General features: G+C 29.0%; 2 protein-coding genes across 3 annotated transcripts in view; one reads left to right on the top strand and one right to left on the bottom strand.

Annotated features, from left to right (window-relative positions):
• LOC129962384 (voltage-dependent calcium channel subunit alpha-2/delta-3-like) overlaps positions 1 to 21540 on the bottom strand; it is a 452772-nt gene that overhangs the window by 228025 nt on the left and 203207 nt on the right. The window lies entirely within an intron of this gene.
• On the top strand, positions 2258 to 15974 carry LOC129962393 (U3-aranetoxin-Ce1a-like). Its single transcript, XM_056076147.1, has 4 exons — positions 2258 to 2382; positions 3574 to 3688; positions 7513 to 7625; positions 15693 to 15974. The coding sequence occupies exons 1-4, from the start codon at positions 2326 to 2328 to the stop codon at positions 15822 to 15824; spliced, it is 417 nt and encodes a 138-aa protein (XP_055932122.1). The 5' UTR covers positions 2258 to 2325; the 3' UTR covers positions 15825 to 15974.

Raw genomic sequence — 21540 nt, 5'->3', positions numbered from 1 at the left:
GTTTGCATTTAGTTTCGGTCGGTACTTGCGATTCGACTTCAGTATCGTGGAAGAGAATGAAGATAAAAATTAAGTTTTAACATCAGCCTCTTCAATAGATGTCAATAGATTAAGCACGTTTCGTTAGTACGTTTCACTAGATAAACCTGTCAATGCATTTAGAACATTTCGTTTTAATATATATGATGAATCTTTCATAAAATGTAGACACGAATTTGAGATCCTTTTTTCCAAAGTTTATATCGCTACTAGAGTACAGCGAATTTTGGAAGACTGTTTTTGCAGATATTGATCTTTATAGTACAGTTTCAACTTGAAGAAAAAAAAATATAGAATTTCTTTCTATGTGAGCGTATAAAGTACTGTTTAGTGTAGTTTTAAACTTACAATGTTATATAAGATTTCGAAGAACTATGACACTAATGATGCAAATACAAGAAAAATTCAGGATTTTTTTCCCCTCTATATTTTTACAATTACTATCTATATTTTAAAGAATTATAGAAGAAAAAAAGTCTCAAAGATGGTCATTTAAGAAAATTGTATTCATGTACACAATAGAACTCCTACTCATTCTATAAGGAGTGCCACTGAGGATGTTTAACATATCTTTGAAATGTCAACACATGTATCAAACTTTCTGAGGGAATAACCCATACTCCCATCTAGTACAATATTCCAATGCGAGGATATCTAAGTGTGCGAAGAAATGTTTAAAATTTGTTAACAGCAGTTTTAATTGGTGCTTAGTATCAATTCTAAATTCTAAAAATAGTCGTGAATCTTGTGCCAGGACACATAAGAGACGTAATTTTTGTAAGCAAAAATACTATCTATTTCCCCAAGTCTTCCATATTAAAGAAGTATCCTTAATACAATACATGATTTAGTCAGAATAGCATTATTCTTTAATTGAATCACATAAAATGAAACAATAATTCGTAACACGAAGTACCAGATATCCTTAAAAAGGTTTGCGCCTTTGGTGCCAATTATGGCATACTCAAAAAATAATTTTGGTTGTACATATCGTCACTGCCACGAAAGAAGCAATTTCAGTTAAAATTTAATATTTAGTAAAAACTAAGGAATATACTGCATCCTCCCTATTTCTCCTATTTAAATCTGCTTTATTTTTTGCAATTTACAAAAATTAGTAAAACAAAGAATATTTAAAAAAAAATAAAGACCCCAAGAGAATAAAGAATTTCTACTTGTCAGAATTGGTAGAATTTAAAGAGCATTGAAAAATGGATAAACATCATTTATTAATTGAAAAAACGGTTAAAGAGGTGCAAATGTAACGAAATGAAAAATTCAATACATAAGTTTCTGCTACTAAGTTACATTAACTCTCCGTTTCTGTTTTTGCAAAATCAGATGACTGCCATATATATATATATATATATATATATATATATACACACAAGTAATTATTTGGAGGTCAAAGACCATAAAGAAGCAAATTATATTCGAAAGTACAAATTTTAAATAAAGGAAGCTTTTAATATATCCTTTAAAATTATAAATTGGTTAACAAATTTTCAAAGAAAAAGAATGACTATGTATTAAGAAACAAAATAATATTCTTGACAAAAACACAAAATGGTTAATTTAACCCCTCGGCTGAATGTTATGTAATATGAACAACATTCACAATATCATAACCATTTAATTTGGCAATAAATACTCAGCATCAATTTATTATCGTAATATCAAAGTAAATATTAAATCGTTAGAGCTGTTAATTTTAATGCCAAATTTGACAAACTCTGACGAAAAATTTTAATTCGGTGGTTGCGCTGAGTTTTTAAATCTAACCAAAATAGCCTTTAAAACGGACTAATAGTCTGAAATTTTGTAATAATAAAACCGTTAACGAGTAAAGTTTTTTTTTTAAATTTTTATAAATGAAAATTTTTTTAAGTAAAGTGATGAGAATTTGAATAATTTCTAAATTAAGTAGCAAAAGTTCCCACTGAAAAAAGAATATACCCATCCGAAGAAACAACACAATACTTTCCACAGAAATTCGAAACAAATAACACAGCCATTTCCCCATAAATTTGACAATGAATATTCAATTGGGATCAATTCACCTTGTTTTATGTATTTCTAAGGTAGGCAAAAGCAATAAAAATCGTCGTGTTTTTTCAGCTTAGCAGCAAATCAAAAGAGCGTTGACAGCTTTTTCATAAGTATCCCATTGCAAGGGCTTTAAATCTTCAGATCGTGCATCGAACAAGAGTTTAAGTACTTGTAGAAAGAAGTCTTGGGAGAAGTGAAAAGGTACTTATTCACACTAATACATCGCATTTGGTGAAAATGTATCCAGATAAAATGAAGTGGATGATTGCTGGTGGGATTCTGATCCTCTGCATGGTATGAAATCTGGTTAATTTATTAATATTATATAGTTATTTTAATGTGGAAACATTATTTTGTTGCCTCACAAATATCTAAAATTATAGTTTTATATAAATTAACAGATATAAGATCTGTAATACGAAATCAGGTCCATTTTCGATTGAAAATTTTTGGAATTTTAGTAATTCCCTTATTATATCAATTATCTCTCGTTTATTATATATTTCATCATTAAAAATATTTCATATACAAAAAAAAATCTGCATAGAAAACATGTATCTACAGCTTTATAAATATTAAAACATAGATCTATAATTATAGAAAAATAACTAATAAATCATTACTTTTTAATAAAATGCACCATAAAAAATATGAGATTTTTGAGTTCAATATGTAATTATTTCGGGTAAATAATAGGAATTTTTTTTCCATGACACTACTGCATACTAAAATATTTAAAAAGTCATTAAACTAATCAAACTAATATAATATTAAACTTAGATCTAACTAATATGATATTTAATAAATGAAATGGAGAAAATTGATAGTTAATGGAGTACACAATGTTTTGATGTGTAAATGTAAACTGTGTCAAATCCATTTCCTTCGTAAAAACATTAATTAACAAAAATCGTTGGCTTCAACTCATTTGATAGCAATAAAAGTGAAATCCATTAAATTTAAAATATTATAATATCGAAATCTCACCTGCAGTTTTGTAACTTCATTTTAATTGCATTGAATTATTATCCTACTTGGCTACTGAATAATCAAAGATGATTATTTTTTATTATTATTTTAGATTATTTTAGAAAACAGTTTTAAAATTAATTTTGATTGCAAATTTTTAATTAAAATCAATATATTTTAATTAAGATTGCATTTGTTAAAATAGAAATGGCTTCTATCTCAAAATGCAAAATAGATAAAATATATTATAGAATATATATATATAATACAAAATATTATATATACTATATACTATATAATACAAAAATATTATAAATAGATAATTATAAAAGCATTTAAGATAAAAGTAACGTATTTAAAAACAGGGAAAATTTACAAAAAATAAATTCAAGTAGTTGTATCAATGTAAAAATGTAATCTCCACAGTTCAATGTAAAAAACAAGTATTTCCCAATGAATTCTTTTTCACCAAAGAATTCAATGCAAGTTTCATTCGAAACGATTTTCTATCCACAGGTTTTTACAGAAGTTCGGTCCTGTTCTTCTGCGACGGACTGTAAAGCAGATGAATGCTGTTTAGTCCCGTCTGCTAAAGCCAACAGTGGTTCATGCAGGAAGCGTGCTACCTACAGTAAGATAATTTTAAAGCTACTTACTGTTTTAACGCATCAGTATGATTTTGACTCATGCAAATGTCACGTGCTTAGATTGCGTACTCTCTCTCGCGCGAAAGATTTATTTTTTAAAATATGATTTGGAATTCTCAGAACCTTATCATTTTATCAGAATAAATATAATCTCCAAAATATATGAATGAAATCGTTAAAGTTTTCATTAGATTGATACGTTAGAAACATTTTTATACTTTCTCCTCATCTAAAATTTCATCAAAATGTACCAAGAATAAAGTATTGAAAATTTATATAATTCTAAATGACCCAGGTTTGAAGGAACAAAAAGTCGAAAGTTAAATAGCTTAGAATTCCTTTTCGTTGACAATACAAATTTAAAAATTAGAATTAAATCAATTTTAATATTTTCAATTAATTATTATAAAAGAGTTTTAATATTTGAAATATATCTAAAATTACTAAATATGTTACAAAATACTCCATTCGGTACCTAATAAATTTATCAAAACGATTTTTTAAAATAAACTTTTTTAAGTGTACTAAATTAGGAATTTTTTGAATTTAAATTGCTCTTTCTTTTTAGGTTTTAATTTGTAATTTTTTATTATAAACATTTTAGACTTTTGAAATCAATTTTTCTAAAACTCAGAATCAAGTTGTATCACGCATATAGAATCAAAATTGCCATTAAATGATTTGATTAACCGATAATTAAGTTTAGAAATTATCAGAACTATGTTTTGTCATCTAAAAGATACATTATATTTAATTTCAAAATCATAACGCAGCAGGATTTGAATGAAAAGTCGCTTACAAAATTCCATTTTTATAAATAAAGTGAAATAAAAACATCTAAAAATAATTTATTTTCGTAGAATATTAAAAATAAAAGCTTGACTTCCTCTAAGAAATGACTTAATAAATTAGGTTATTTTTTAAATGGAATGATTTCCGATAATTTAAATTTAATCATTCATTTCCAAAATAAAACCTTTTTGCAATTCTTAAATAAATTACCTAATTAATTAATTTTATTTTTTTAGAAACAAATTAACTAATTTTTTTGGTTATCTCTCTATAATTGCAAAATGTAATTGACTAATATTAATTTTTTAACAAAACAAAACACGAAAAAAAACATGAAAAACCACGATTTGATTTGCTTAATTAATTATTTAAAAGTAATGCTCGATTAAATTTAAAATTTATCTAGATACAATCACTTGAATTAAATAACTCCCTTACGAAAACGAACTGCAAAAGAAAAAAGTTCTTAATTTACGAAGTCTTGAAGCATTATTAATAAGTAAAAAACAGCGTTTAAAAAGCAACTAAGCTTCAAAAGACATTCTCAGAGGTTTTAAAAAAAGTAACATGATTTGGCGAATGTTTAACATTCGTCGGAACTGCCTGACTGAACACTTACGTTGCTCTGGTGATATGATTGTCATAGCAACGATTCTCCTGGCCTGTTTCTTTTTATTATATTTCTTTATCCTTTTTTCTTCTTCTAAGATAATAAAAAATTATTTTATGTTTTTCTATTTTCCACCTTATGTTTTCTTCAATGAGATACGGTGAATTTAAGATAAAACTATCTAAGAAAAGTAACTTTTTGATAGTTTGATATTGATATTTGTGATCTATAGAATACGTTTAGGTTTATGGCATCTAAGATTAGCAGTTTTTGGTGTCCACCTCGTTTTCCATCAAAATATTCTTTAAATGATACAAGCCTTCATTTAAATACAATTCAGCAATATTCTTGGTACCCAAGAATACTCCTCATCAATTTGCTCAGCTATTGATAAAAGTGAAGAAATATTTGAAATTGCTCATTACTTGTTTGAAAAGATTGAAATACATAAATTTAAGCATACTTCAAAATAAGGCGTTAAACATAGATATAAACACTAAATCACTGCAGTTGTTAATTTCAAAATTGACAAAATAAAATAAATTTGGCAAAATCTGCCAAATTTTTGCTAAAAAATTTTTAATTTAGAAGTATTATTTTTAAAAAATCTAAATCTAAGTAAATCTAATCTAATTTTAAAAATCTAAATTTAAGTAATTTTCTAATTTCAAAAGAATTGTCAGAATTGTCTTAGTTAAAAATTAGAGAAGAAAAAAGTTTCTTTTCATTTTTTTTTTTTGGCAAAACTTCCAAAAGAAAAGAATTTCAAATTATAATTATTATAAAATAAAATAAAACTAAAAATTTGCAAATAGAAAACCAAATAAAAATCAAATGTTTGTTATTAAATTTTAAAATGTGTAAATTTGGATAAAAAATTGGTATAAAAATAATTCATTATAAAAAATTTATTAAATGAAAAAAAAAAAGATTGCATTCAGTGAGCTGGAATTGAGGACTAAATTTCTAAATGTATATAATATCAAGCTGCAAAGAAGTGAAAATTTGATTTACATCACTTCAAAGATGCATCACTATTGTCAGAAATAACACTACAAATTTTTAAAATAAATTGGATTTTCATTTTAGGAAAAATATTATCTTAAATTATAATTTAAAAAAAAATGTTGTTAAAATTATGGAAAATATTGTACGGCTGTTCCATTAATATCATTTAAAACGTAATTTCTAAAATGTTAAACTGGTATGAACGTCATTTTTTAGATAATATTCTTAACAGATATATTGAGATACCTCCGAAAATTTGTATAATTTTTAATGAACCGAAATTTTAACTATCTTTTGGAAAAGTTGAAATAATTTTTCTCTAATTTTTGAAGAGTACATGTATTAAATTTCATTACTGTGGAAATAAGACAAAATAACAAAATCTGTGGATGCTATATCAATATGAAATGTTAAGTTGATGTAATCTAATTCGCCATTTTCTCTCGGCTAAACTATGGCCATGTATAATGTTTGTTTAATATGCCACCTACAGTCATTACTGTCCATTGCCTCACGTAATTGTGCGCATACTATTGAAGAAACTAGCATATACTACTACTAATCTACTCTATATACTAACTGCTATATCAGCACATTCTTTCAATTTCTCTTCTTATACTCTAATAATTGTCAAAGTCAAGGTCAACGGCACGTCATCAACAATACCCTTTTCGAAGAAGCGAAATTATAATATGAAATCATATTCGTAATTGTATCAATTTCCAGTTTCTATGCCAATATGGCGCATTCCGACCAGAGAAAAATCGGTATCCTGATGTATCAGGAACAATCGAAAATCAACCTGTACGCTGATATAGCAAAACCCGATATCAACCCAACTCTACTTTAGTTCATCTGCTTATATTCAACTTTGAAGTCATATAAGAAGTCGTGTCTGAGGGATGGGGGGCATATGAGCATCTATTTTACTTTTTGAGCTTCCATACTTACCAACGTAAAGAAGGAGAGATAATGTTTCAAGACAAGAAATAACGATAGATTTAATTTGATTTCTACTATGCATGTGGATGCTCGATGGAATTACAGCTTGAATCCGTGAGTTTCCGATGCTGAAGTTCTACAATCAGGTTTTTGCGATTGCTCTTAACGAATTATTCATCTGTTTTAATCTATATTTGTTTAAAAGGTTTTAAAAACCTTTGCAGGGATATTAAAGAATGGTTGCTACAAATTATTTTATCCTAATTTCTTGATCTGTATTAAAATATGTTTGTCAAATTTTTCTCTTTCTGATTCAGTATTCTTATTTAAGAAATAGGAAGTGGCTTAGTGAACAGAAATTTCTCTGAAGAAAGAACGACAGAAATTTAATTTTATTACCATAAAAAAACCTCATTTCTATTATCATCACCAACTTAATTCTGCTTTCTTTCTTAGGAAAACCGTGCATTCATCCGGATAAACAGAGGGGAGGGAAATACTTTCGTTTCTGTCCTTGTGGCGAAGGATTAACTTGCAGAATGTCAGAAAAACTGGAAGCAAAATATGCGGTAAGAAAAGCTAATATTCTATTTCAAAAGTGATTTTTAAAAACGGTGATTGGATTTCGAAATTTTTATGATCTTCACTAATGAAATCGGTAACTATTGTACATATCGATAACTATATATTAAAATTTTCTTAATTGCTTTAGATCTTTTCTACTTTTATAAAATTGATTTTCATTACTATTTTACTCTTGTTTCTATAATTACTTAAATTTATCTTAAATTTTAGCCACGAAATGACATATTTAATAACATAATTCTATGTCGTTACAAAAGACATGTGATTAAAATAAGAAATGAAAAAGTATATAGTATTTTTCTTAAAAATCAAAGATAAAGTTTAGCAAAAATAGAATAATAATTAGAAGCTTGTTTTTTCGGCATAAAATATTTAAATAAACAAAAAAGTGTGTGTGTGAGAGAGAGAGAAAAGTAGGCTAATGTGTTCTTGTAGCTTTAAAACGCCAGCTTTGTTCCAGAAAAAATTGTACATACCTGCTTATGTGTAATGTGCAGGGTGTCGCTTATAGACCTTCGACTCCACAATAATTTGAGATCAACGATAGCTATTGCTGTAAACTTTTTTAGATACAATAAAGTCACTATGTGCTACATAGTAAAATCAATCATCGCGCTACCTGGTGGCAAACAACGAAGTTATCATTTTTATTGCAAAAAAGTACAAGACAGCACCAGCTACAAAATTATATTCCGTTATCTATTTAGTACAAAAATACATCTTGTGCACCTCAATATCGAAAACAGATCGCTTATATCACACATTTCTTTGTTCGTATTCTCTAAAACTGTGGCATCATAAAACATCACCATTAGATGGCTTTATTTTATTTGTTCAAAATGCTTTCCATCATTTACAATACGGACTTGGGGTTGCTCCTTGAATTCACTTTTCATTCTTTTTTTCATATTATTTAGTGAACTGGAACAAGACAACAGTAATGTGCCACTGAGAATCTTGCTATATTGGCTGAAAAATAGACCCACTGCTGTTTGTATTATTTCCACAGGAAAAAGTGTTATGGGATAATTTTGTGTTAATCCCATGGCATCACAATTTTAAAAAATGCGAACAAACAAATGTGCATTTTAAGCGTTCGATTCTTGGTACTATTCTACAAATAAGGTCCTTTTGTATTGAATCGAAAATGTTCTACAATTTTGTGGCTGTTCTATCTTGTACCACCTTCGAAATAAGAACATTAACTCCATTATTTGCTGCCAGATGGTTGCTGTAACAGATTTCATATTGTCACTTCACATGTTTGGGGCAATAATCGTCTCTGCTCTCAAATTAATAAGAGGCAGAAAGACTTTAGGGGACACCCTATGATATGTTGATAAAAGCGATATTTCTTGTTACAGAGATGATATTTTATGACAAGAACAATATATTTCCTGTTCGCTTGAATTGAACACTTTTAAATGCATGTCGATTATAAATTATTTTTATTTAACGTTAATAACATTGTAGCTCAAAAAAGTTTCATATTTGTAAAGATGAAACTTTTTTTTTTGCATAGTTTCACAGTATAGAGAAAAAACATTATAGGATGGAAAAGAACTTCATTACCTAGATTTTTTAAAAAAATATCACATCTTTGAAGTCAGCAACATTAGAAAGATATTTTAAATTTGTAAAATGCTACAAAAACCAATTTTAACAGATCATATTTTCTTAAATTATCACCATGAAACATCCGAAACTGCGAAATTAAAAAATAAACAATACCAAAAAATGCCTTATTGAAAAAGAACATTTTTAATAGATGCTTTAAAAGGATGTACTTCATCGATGTCAATTGAAAAGGTTCATTTCTGGATAATTATTTTTGATCACATCTTATAAATATTATTAACTGGATATGATAAAGAAAAGCAGAAAGCATCTTAGATTTTCAAAATATAAATCATAATGATTTGGTAAATTAATGCTGAAGATATCACAATTCGAATGAAAAATATACGTCGCACTGGAAAGGTACGCTTCCCGTATCAAATCGATTCTAGCGGCGTTTCTTCAAGTTTGTATAATAGCCGAGGAAGTGTAACAGTAAATTCAGAAAGCTTTGTTAAAAATTTCGAAGTCTTGGTGATTCAGGTGAGCAACTTGGAACGAATTCAAGCGCATTCCGAACTCAGCAAGGGGTAGAGGGAGAAAATTCCCGCACTTTCTGAGGTTCACTCACTCAGAACAGTTTGAACTTGTTTTCATGATAGGGTGGAAGGAGTTTTCTCTTACGGAGTGTTTCATTCAACTAATCTCTGCTGCTTATAAGATTATTTAGGAATCTGAATTATATTGTTTTAAAAATGTTCTTGAAATTTCGATGAAAAAGTTTCAGAAGTTATAATTTTGAGACTAAAACTATTAAAATTTGGGCGAAGAATTTATTTTAATGGAAGTAATAAAAGAATGCACTTGTTAAAGAGTAATGTTATTTACAGCTTCATGGATACCGAACTGGAACTGTATACGAAACATTTAGCCAGTTAACCCTTACATTTTTCAATGATGCATAACATTTGGTACATAAAGTATGTCTCAGAATTTTAACTCAGATTTATAGATGGACTGAATTTAAAAAAAAAAAAAATACTGAAGTTTGATTCACTGCTTTCAGGAGTAGAGATGCGTAATCCACGATTTTTTGAATAACAAATAATATTGCTATTGTTATTTTTAAATATGCTTTCCAAATATCTGTTATTTCAATTATATTATTAATTAAAAATTATTACTTAATATTAAATATAAAATTTATTAATTGCAATTAATATTTAATTTACTAATTTAAGTAACGTGTGATTGAATGAGTTTATCTGTTTCAGCTTACTTCTTAAATTTTATTTTTTTTTCAAAACTATTTATTTAATTTATTTATTAGAGTGAACCATTTTCTGGAAAAGATGAGTTAAAAATATATGTCATTTCTTTAAAATGTTTACTTTAGTCCTATATTCTACCAGTAGATGGCGCCAGCAGTAAACAGAGTACATGTAATCAAAGTCAATCATGTCACGAGCAATTAAAAATGATCTGTAAGGAATAGTGCATCATCAAATACGAATATCGGTCACTCCCGTAAAGTGGAGCGGTGACTTCGCACTTTCCAGCGAAGCCTTGCACTTTCCGGTAAAATCACCGCTAAGGCAAATTTTAGTGATATCGTATCGATTGTTACTGTCTATCGAGATCTAAAACCTGTAATCGAAATATCATCAGTAAGATCGTATCAAGGATTTGAATCACACCCCTCTTTGAAAAGTATTGATCACTTGTATTTGTGACTTTTTGATATTGGTTACGTAATAACCGCTCTGAAAATATTCGTTATCCCTATTCAGGAACTCCACCCAATTTTAATTCCAGATAACTTACTACTTTTGTAATATTCCTATCTTTTTCTGTCAAATGATATTTTGTTCATTAAAACTGAGTCGAAATTACGAAACATAAATGGAAAGAATTAAAAAAGAAAGAATAAGTCTAGAAGGGTAAATTTTTTATGAAAAAATTTGTACCAGTTATAGAAATGTTATCAGTATTTGAAATTGCAAAAGTGCAATTACCTTGAAGTACACTCTGGTTAAATTAAGTACACACTAGAGGGAAAAATGAAAGAAATAAACAAAGAAAGTTATTTTATGTCAATTATATTATTGAAAGTACGAAGAAATGATAGGTGAAGGCCAACGTGATTTTTTAATCCAAAGAGATGCACTTTCACTAAACACAAATTTAAAAACTTTCACACGCGCTTTTTTTTAAACTTGCGAAAAGAAGCGGGTTTCAAATTGTAATTTTAAGTATTATATGAGTGTGTATTTGGATTAAAGCTTCGAATCAGAAAGATGAAACATGTTGTTGAAAAAGCATTTGATACATTGCAATAAATAGCTTGAGAATGGGATAACGAACACTGGACAGACACTGCTAAAATGTGTAAAGACCTACAAATATCCAAAAGCGTTACGTTAAGATTTTGATAAGACCAGAAATACATTAAAAAGATATTTAAACAAACAAGACAGGATATAAATGCACAACGATATGATTTTAAAACCATTATTTTGTAAAGATTACCTAAAGAAAAAGAAGACTGTCGTCACCCTAGACTGAATTCACCACAACAACAGGAATTCGAGAAATAAATAGCATAAAGTGAACTGTTTGCACACACGTACGCACGCACACACACACACACACACACACACACACACACACACACACACACACACACACACACACACACACACACACGTACGCACGCGCACGCACACACACACACACACACACGTACGCACGCGCACGCACACACACACACACACACACACGTACGCACGCGCACGCACACACATTGGATATCAAACATTTAGAATTGGATATCAAACATTTTTTTTTCAATTTAAAGTCAGCCAAACTCAATCAATAAGAAGGAAAATATTCCTAAATGGCCAAAGTGTAAAGCAGGGTGAGATCACAACGTAAGATTGCATCATTTTGAATGACCACACTGGACTACAGAATTTTATCAGAGTAACTATGATTGTTGAAACATACGGAAACGATGCTTTTGATCCTTGCGTAGAGTTGTTAAGCCAGTATAAGTTGTCATCTATAATGTATATATGTAGTGATATCTCTCAATTTAATTTAAGTCATAATTAATTTCTTAACTTTTATTTTAAATTAGCCCATCTTACTTTAGTCTAAAATTTTATCTTGTCTCCTAATCCAAATCCCACTTTAAAAAAAATGTAATTACTTCTAACATGAGCTATAAAAACTGCTGAGATTCTGGTTCTCACACTATTAGGGAAGGGATAAAAAGCACTAACGTCTATAGCATACCTTCCAAAGATACCTCTCTTTCTTGAATTGACATTTGCCTAAGAAATCCCTACGTGACTCTCTTAGTAAAAAAACAAAGGGAAAAATGTATCATACTTTCACGAACAGACGTGTTCCACCTTTCATTCCCCTGTACAAACCCTGCCATCCCGTGAAAAAATAAGTTGAAGTTAATTCCAAATGTGTCCATTTCTGGAACAGTCATTTGTTTGAACATAAATCAATTCCACACAAACTGAATCAAACGAAAACTAGCATACAAGTACCATAACACATAAAACGATGAACTAAATTATTTCTACGACCCTCTAATTGTAGTGAAATGGTAGTAGAATAATTTTATATTTTTCCGCCGTAACTTTGGAACATTTTGTTGCATAAATATTATTTTTTACACCATTTCAAGATCAAAAAAAAAAAAAAAAAAAAAAAAAAAAACAGCTTTTCAGTGACATAAATTTTATTCCTGCACAATTATTTATCTAATTTTAACATGTTTTTCAAAGCTTTTATGTAATAATACTGTTTAGATTAGTTTGAGGGTTCTAGTACATTTTAAAGAGCTGAATATAAAGATTATACCCAATACCCACATTTTGATTTTTTTCTTTACTTATATGTAGTACAAATAAGTATTGTTCGTGTTATGGGTGCAGCGGCTGGTAAATCTCTAATAGATGTTGATTCGTATTCTCATCATGCTGAACTGTGAGTGACTTGCTTGAAGGCGAAGGAGTTCAGAGGATGAAGTGCACGGCATGTTATTTGAATTTAAGCTGATTACGTTTTCGTCCTGTTTGGAAGCAACGCGAGGGTTAGTTTGGGACAGACCACACAATTTTGAACACCCATCAAATGAAATGACCACTGGAATGGCGTACTCTTCTTCAAACTTCCACGCCCCTGCAATGAGAGGAAATTTGGCCCATGACGTCAGATTTAACGTGCACCAGGCCGGCATACACGACGGATCTTAAGTGGAACCGGATCTCGGAATCATCTGGCTTCCAAGCCGAGACCGTAAGACTAGGCCACTTCGGCCTTCTGGATATCATCTGAAGCTAAATCCGTTAAAATGTATATGTTGATTTATACCATTTTAGAATCCAGTTAGCTCCCTCCAGAAGCTTCAAAAAGTTATCCATTATTATTGGAAATTCGCTGTAGGGAAGACCACGCTATGGATCAATATTTAATATTTACTTCTAAAAAGTAATCCTATCAACATTTTTATTTTGTCGTCTTATATCACGTGACACGTCGTCTTATATCATTTGGCGTCTTATATCACGTGATAATGACAGTGTGCAGTCTTTACGCTATTATGTGAGCAATTATTCAACATGCATGAAATTTGATTGCTACCCATTTGTTTTCTGATTAATGTATATTCATCGCGCGTAGATATTAGAGTAAATACATGAATAGTGATTGTTTCGAAAAGTGACATGGGTAAGAAAGTTTTAAACTTCATTCAACTGTATAAAAATCACTAATAATAATCATTCTTCAGATATTTTTCCGCTATAGAATATAGAATTACTTATTAGTTGCAATAAATATAGATTTGGATAGAAAAGAGATTCATTCCTTACGTATTTCATATATGCTACTTTAGTATATATTTACAAATAAATCTCTGCCAATAACATACAAAAATGCTAGGGAAATAAACCATAGTTTTTGGGATATTAAAACAATTTCATTCTTTATTTAATATTTATGCTTTAGGAAAGAGAAGAAAAACAATAAAATGTGTTTGATGACACCATCATTTCTTATTGCGTCATATTTTCGAATGATATTTTTATTTGCTTTTTTGGGGCAGTAGGGTAATAATTCAAACACAAATTTGTTGTCCCACTCTTATAAACAAGGATGTCTGATTGTATTCAACGATCAGCATTGTTAAATAGTCAGAATACTAACTGCACATAAGGGATGGTATTTTCGACACATAAAGCATTTTCACTGTGAGGCTGAATATAATTTTACTTCAGCAGTATGTTGCGAATTATTAAGTATTAGACAAAAAGTATTAGAATCAAGTTAATAGGAAAAACAAAAAATCAAACCAAAAAAATTATAAAAAATATAAAAAAAGAATCCGGCCTGAAGACTTTTTCAAGGGTCACCCTCAGGCAGGGATTCAAAGAAAGGGATTTTTTCTGTGAGGAAATACAGACATTGTCTAATAATGATTCCTCGTGACCCGAAAATCCCCTGAAATTATGCTCAAGAGATATACCATTTTAACAGAAAGGAAATATAAAACAACAAATTAGAAGAAATTAACCACAACAAAGTAAAAATACAATAACAAAAATAACAATAAAAACAAAAAATAGCACTAAAATTAAAAATTAAAAATGAAAAGGCAAGTACATACCATCAACAGTCAAGGAAACTTTAAACTATCGATTGTGATTCCCTGTTTTTAAAAAAACTAGCGGTAAATTATGTAAATAGATGTAGGCTCCCAGCGCCATCTATTGAGTGATCCAATATGCAAGGAAAGTTCTATTTTTATTTAAGCCAAAGGATTAATCCCAAACCATACCTTGTTTAATTAAAAAATTGACATTACAGTAATTTCTAGGAAATTCATTTTTAATTAAATTTTTAAGGAGGTTGTTTGGTGCTTCAATATAAGAATTTTTATTCTTGCAAACCCTTTTGATCCTGTTAACTTGTGAGAAAATTAGATTTTTGAAAATTTTAGAGTTTAGATTGGAATGGTAGTTATATATATATATATATATATATATATATATATATATATATATATATATATATATATATATATATATATATATATATATATATATATATATATATATATATATATATATATATATATATATATATATATATATATATATATATATATATATATATATGGGATTGTGGAAATAAAATGGCCTCACCAAAATTCTACAGTTTTTATTCTCAGGGGAAGGCAGTATTAGAGCGCAGGTTAGAGACTACTCATACTGGCTTCTAGACGAAAGAATTACAGAAAATATAAAGATAGCTAACAAAGCATGCTCTCTGTACAGTGCAATGGTATATTTTAATAAATATTAAGATGTAATGTCAGATAAAATGATAGTGTGTTTTCACGCAACACTCATTTTATAAAATAAATCCTCATAATATTTAAAATCATTCATTTTAATAATTTTATCTCGTTTTAGGACATTGATGTTTTCTTTTTCATGAATAAGTGCTATAAAACTGGACCAGCAGGAGCTACCAAAGAAATTGTCATCAAAGAAGAGAAGATACCCGGTGGAGAAATTATCGAAGAAGATATTGAAGATCGATAAAAACACACACGTTTTTATCAGTTTGAAATAGCATCTTATTTAATTTTATAGCAGCATTTGTGTCTTATTATATTCCTTCAAAATCTATAAACAATATAGAAATTAGCAAATAAAGTTTATTTCTAGTTTGGCTTCAAAATAAATACTTAACAATTTTTTATCCCACATATTACATCTGAAATTACAAAGAGGTCAGATGTTTTAAACTTATTTAAAATTAAAAATACTTATTTTATCAGGGAAAGAAACTACAGCACATTTTAAATCGTTCCTGTTATCAAATAAATTGTCAACTGCATTTATTTGTATATAATTTTATTAACTTTTAGTAAAAATATGTTGTTTAAAATTTATAATTTATTTAAAAAATCTATAAGGTAGTTGCAAATTAAAATGAGCTAATTTAAGTGTAAAATGTAAGATCTATTATATTAAATGTTTTTAAAGAAATAATCTGTGCAAAATTATAAGCTCTCATCTCTCAAGAATTGAAACTCCATTTTTAAGCTACTTAACATATAATTTCTTTCATTGCATAATCTCTTTTAAACTATTAAACTATTAACTTTAAACCTTAAGACAAAGCAAAATCACTTTTTAATCCTCAAGAAAACCATTTTATTTATAGTTCACTTATTGAATACCGCCTTTTAGAAAAAAAATGAAATACGGATTATTATAAAATTTCTATTTAGTAAAAGAGACGGCTTTAATTAAAAGCAAGGAAGAACGAAAGAATGTAAGGCTTTAATAAATTGTTCAATAAATTTAAAGTGACGTAGAATGCTACGTGAAAAGAGTAATAAATAGGAATCATTAAATATTCTATCCCATTTATTTATACAAAATCTACTGCACAATTTAGTATTAGATTTCTCTACTTTATAATAAAGTATAGTATTATAAAAATGTCCTGATCGATGAAAAATGTCCTTAACAAAATATTTTGGATATTCTTCAAATAAATCTGTTAATGTTTCATTTTATTTTTGAATTAATTATTCGATGTTTTAATCAATTTTAAAAGAATAAAATAGTTTTTAAATAAAATCCGAAATTTTTAAAATGATCAAAAACAGTCGTTCAAAAATCTCAACAGTTTTTATTAAATTTTTGATGCATAATATTAATTGATTCGTCTATGCTAAATTGGAGCACACACTTCACAAAAATAAATAAATAATGATAGTATATTTTCTGTCTAAATTAATTCTTCAATCTATTCTTATATAAAGCTCAATGTGTGCATGTGTGTGTGTGTGTCTGTGTTTTCGCTCTACAGACCAGATCGTTCGACCTACAGATACCAAATTTGGCACATGCATACCTTGGAGGTCGGGAATGTGCACCTGGGGTCCCTTTTTTTGAATTTTGAACTAGAATTTTAATTATTAATTAAAAACTAACTTTCTCGCCAAATTTTTTTTCCGTTTCTCCACCGCCAAATGAGTAAAGTTTCAGTTTATTCATACGCTAACGAAGATAGGCTTAACTTATTTTCGGCCGATTATTTCAAATGATTCTGTTTATTTTCTTAGTGTTTGATGCATTTAAAATTAAACATTGTTAATGAATCGATCTTCCAAATTCATTCTGAAGTACTTTTGAATTAAAATAAAACAGAATAAAGGAAATTAAAAATTTCTAATCAGCGTAGCATTACCCCAACTGGTGTAAAAAATTCACGAAATTGTATTACCATAATTGGCGTTGAAAAATCACACATGCGCGTTGTGTTCTGATTGGTGACAACTCTATTTTCAACGAATACGGACTTGGTTTTGAATTCTTAACATGTTTCCGACCGATTATTTCAAACGATTCTGTTTATTTTCTTAGAACTTCATGTATTTAAAACTAAACATTGTTAATTAATTGATCTGTTTATGATGAATCTGAGAAAATTTTGTAGAAAATTTCTTGAGATATTACATAAATTAAGAAAGATATTCTTTAGTGCCCATAAGGTTTAAATACTCAGCGACTCTGTTTTCTGTACTCATATTAAAAGAAAACGCTTCGTTTCAGTAAAACATGCTCTTATATTAATTGCAATTTAACCATTTACACTTTAATTTAAAGCATAAATTCTACGGGAGCTAACAGAAAATTAGAGAGATACATATTACGTTATGGCTGAAGGCTTTTATAATATTATGAATGAATTATATGACTATCAAAATTTAAAACTTTAAAATATTTTGATGAAGAAGCTATTAAAATAGGAGTTACATAAAATATTTAATTATTAAAATTTTAACGAGCATTAAGATTGGCGAACTGGTTGGTCGCCAAAGGCGGCTAGTACTAAAATAAATTAATTAACATAAGTGCATTATAATGCAAATCAGAAAAAGAACCCGAATTACGTTCTTATCTATTAAAACAATAAAGGACTTTATTAAAAAGGGAAAGAACGACTTTGAGTGCTTTTTACTTTTTTTTTGCTTAGAAGACAAGCTGATTTCTGTCATGGATTTTCCATTCTAAACAACCAATGACTCCATATATCTGTTATTTTGGGCTGATATTTATATCAATTGGATACAATACATGGATTTTGAGCGTGATCATTACATTTTAATTATCTGTGTGTATTTTCATTCACTAAGCGTACATTAATTAGAAAGATTCACTTCTCACGCCTTGCCCTCTCAAGGTTCACCTGCTCATATTAAAACAGGCAGAAAATTAGCTTTTGTTCAAAACTTAATAACTTCAAATTTGAAGGTATGGAAAACTCGGGGCATGAATATTTCGCGAATATATATGACGAGGCATTCGCTAACAGGAAAGTGCTATTTTGATTTCGGAATCTATGAACTGCGTGTTGTTAAAATATTACGAACGGAATGAATTGGAGTGAAAAGACAGATAAATCAAACCTATAATTCCACTATGTTTTTATGTTTCAAATTGAGATTTTCGTAATTAATTTGAAAACTCGTAATATGTAAAAATGAATATTTTTTAATGATGCAATAAAGCCCACTTATCAGATGAGCATTATAATAAGGCTTCTTAAATGCATACTGTTTATAAATGTAAAAAAAATATTTTTAAAAATGCAGAGAATTTTATTAAAGGCTATATTAAACAGGAAATACAGAGTGGCCATAAAATAGCCTTCCCTGTTTGGCGGTTTCTACAGCTAAAACGAATGAACGAAATGAAACCACATATCTTATACAGACTGTGGAAGGCACGAGAAGACGAATTTCACAAAAAACTGAATTTTATGAATGAATTCGTGAAACTCACAGACAATAATCTTTTATTCATAAATATTAAGATCCCCTGGACGCCGTGCAAAAGTTTCAATATTCTGACCTTCCCTGAGTACAACATATTGCATACGGTGTATAACGTGCTCCACTGCTGAGTGTAAACTATCAGTTTCGATGCTCATAGCGGCCCGTCTTATGATTCTGCACATAAGACATGCAGGTTTGTTTTAGAGCCACCACGGGATTACACTGTCTAGTGTAGAACAGTTTTACCAGTAAAGCATGCTGAGGTAAGGTAGGACCTATATAAAGCGAACATCAACAATCAATCACGAACAACAGTCGAGAACGAACTGCTAACTGGTGTTTTGCTCTACCCTTTTTACAAGGAATGCATGGAACTGCTGTTACGTACACACAAGGAATTTTACACAATCCATCTCAATATGCAAATTTTCTCGTTCGTACGTGACAGCAGCGCCAATATTTCTCCTATCGGTAACTTTTAGTGCTAATTTTTTCTTTTTCTGCGGAATTTATTTTTTTATGCCTTCCACAGTTTGTATATGAAATGTGGTTTCATTTCGTTCATTCGTTTTAGCTGCAGAAGCCGCCAAACAGGGAAAGTTATTTTATGGCCACCCTGTAGTTCGAGAAATGTTTAAAATAATAAGAAATCTTTAAAATTGTAGACTTTATGAAATTATTTTCAAAGTTTGTACTGATTTGTATCATATAGAGAAGACAAATGAATATTCATTTTAAAAAAAGTACTACTTCCAGTTGAGGGATTCAATCAATAGGATTTTGATGCAATAATCACTTCTCGAATTTCATCTTTACTTTTTGTTGTATTTTTAAATTTTTATTTTCATATATACGCTAATAAGCAATCTATTTATAGACACAATTTGCTCAAAATTTGATACTGATACACAATTTTGGTGATGAGATAATATGTCAAATTTTATTCATCTAACTGTTTGTATTTCTGAGTTATTGTCTTTAATTTTACAAGGATGGGCAGACAGAGAGACATACAATGTATAACTTTAGAAGAGCATTTTTTAGAGCGATATAAAATGAGTAAGTTCATCAAAATCTCGTCGTCGATTTTTTTTGGTGTGTTTGTGTCTTATATAACACTTTCGCTTAGGATATTTCTGACGAAAAAAGTAATAAAACATGATACGGAGGAAAAAATAAAACTAGAATGATAACATGACGAAAAACATTGCATACAACTACAAATGGGGAGGTAGAAATCCTTATAAAGCTATTGCAAAAAGAAAGGGATAAGAGGAAATTTAATTAACACAAATATTTAGAACAATAAATTTTGTTATAACAATCACCCAGTTTGTGAAAACGGTGAAAAAAGTAGAACGCACTGGTTTATCGAGGATAGCATTTTATTTCAAGGATATTCTGGTGAACACGGAGTGCAAGCGACATAGAACAAAGCCAAACTATACACAAAAACGGCTTAGCAGATAGTAAATCGATACTTAAACAATAGCAGAGCATGATGGCATTCAGCCCAGGATAAACATCTCAGACAGAGAAGTCACACCTCTCGTGAGCACTTCGTCTTTTATAGTCTCCCAACAAAGTATAAAATTTTTCTAGAAGGATCCACAGATTTCCGTGTCTAATAGAAATATTAGACAATAATGATTCTTGTATTTTCCGGAATTTCATTTTTATCATCAAAGTTGCCAAATTCATATACTAAATCGCCAAATTGTTACTCATTTTGCTGCTAAGATTGGATACTACTGACTTGGTATTCATTCAGCATCCATTAAAAATATCTGAAACTGTCTTTATAGCAACGGGGATAAAATTGTAGGAAACCAATATTAAAGAATTTTAACAATTTTATTACATTTATTGTTCAACTGTGTCCTACCAAGCAGCATCTTAGATAACAAGACGAAATGCTTGTGGAATAGTGGTTGGCCTTCTATTCCCTATTAGCTGCAATAATGGTATAGTACGAGTTACCCTCAATATAATGACAGGTCGTACCTCTGGAGTAAACCGTGAGCAGTAGCATAATGGGAGCTTAACACAATATCCAGTTTAATGTAACAACTCGAACATTCAGATTATCCTAGCTCTAAAGTTGGGCTTGAAAATCTGACTGGCTGTATTGCCAAGAATTTTAACAGACGGACAACTTTTATAAAGAAGGAGTTGCGGAATCTTAAAAGATGGAATAATTGATAATATTAATTATGATTACTTAAATTATTTTTCATTCCTAAATAACAAAACAGTATTGATAAAGATTTAAAAAAATAATAAATTAATAAACTACTAATTAATCTATCACCTTTTTTAAAATGATGGTTTGTTGTGGTTTAAGTATAATTTACTTTAAAATATTTAGCCAATTCTAAAAATCATGAGAAAGGAAGAATGTGTCAAAACGACCTTGATCTAGATAAAGAATAATATGTAAAAGGGTTTAATGAGCTGTACAA

This window comes from Argiope bruennichi, chromosome 2 (genome assembly GCF_947563725.1).
Source record: "Argiope bruennichi chromosome 2, qqArgBrue1.1, whole genome shotgun sequence".
Taxonomy (NCBI): Eukaryota; Metazoa; Arthropoda; class Arachnida; order Araneae; family Araneidae; genus Argiope; species Argiope bruennichi.
This window is presented reverse-complemented; position numbering and strand designations above follow the sequence as displayed.

Excerpts from the sequence above, each read along its gene's own strand:
- LOC129962393 (XM_056076147.1), top strand. The coding sequence starts at position 2,326 with ATGTATCCAGATAAAATGAAGTGGATGATTGCTGGTGGGATTCTGATC. Across the intron at positions 3,689-7,512 it reads CAGGAAGCGTGCTACCTACA|GAAAACCGTGCATTCATCCG; the intron begins GTAAGATAATTT and ends TTTCTTTCTTAG. Across the intron at positions 7,626-15,692 it reads AACTGGAAGCAAAATATGCG|GACATTGATGTTTTCTTTTT; the intron begins GTAAGAAAAGCT and ends ATCTCGTTTTAG.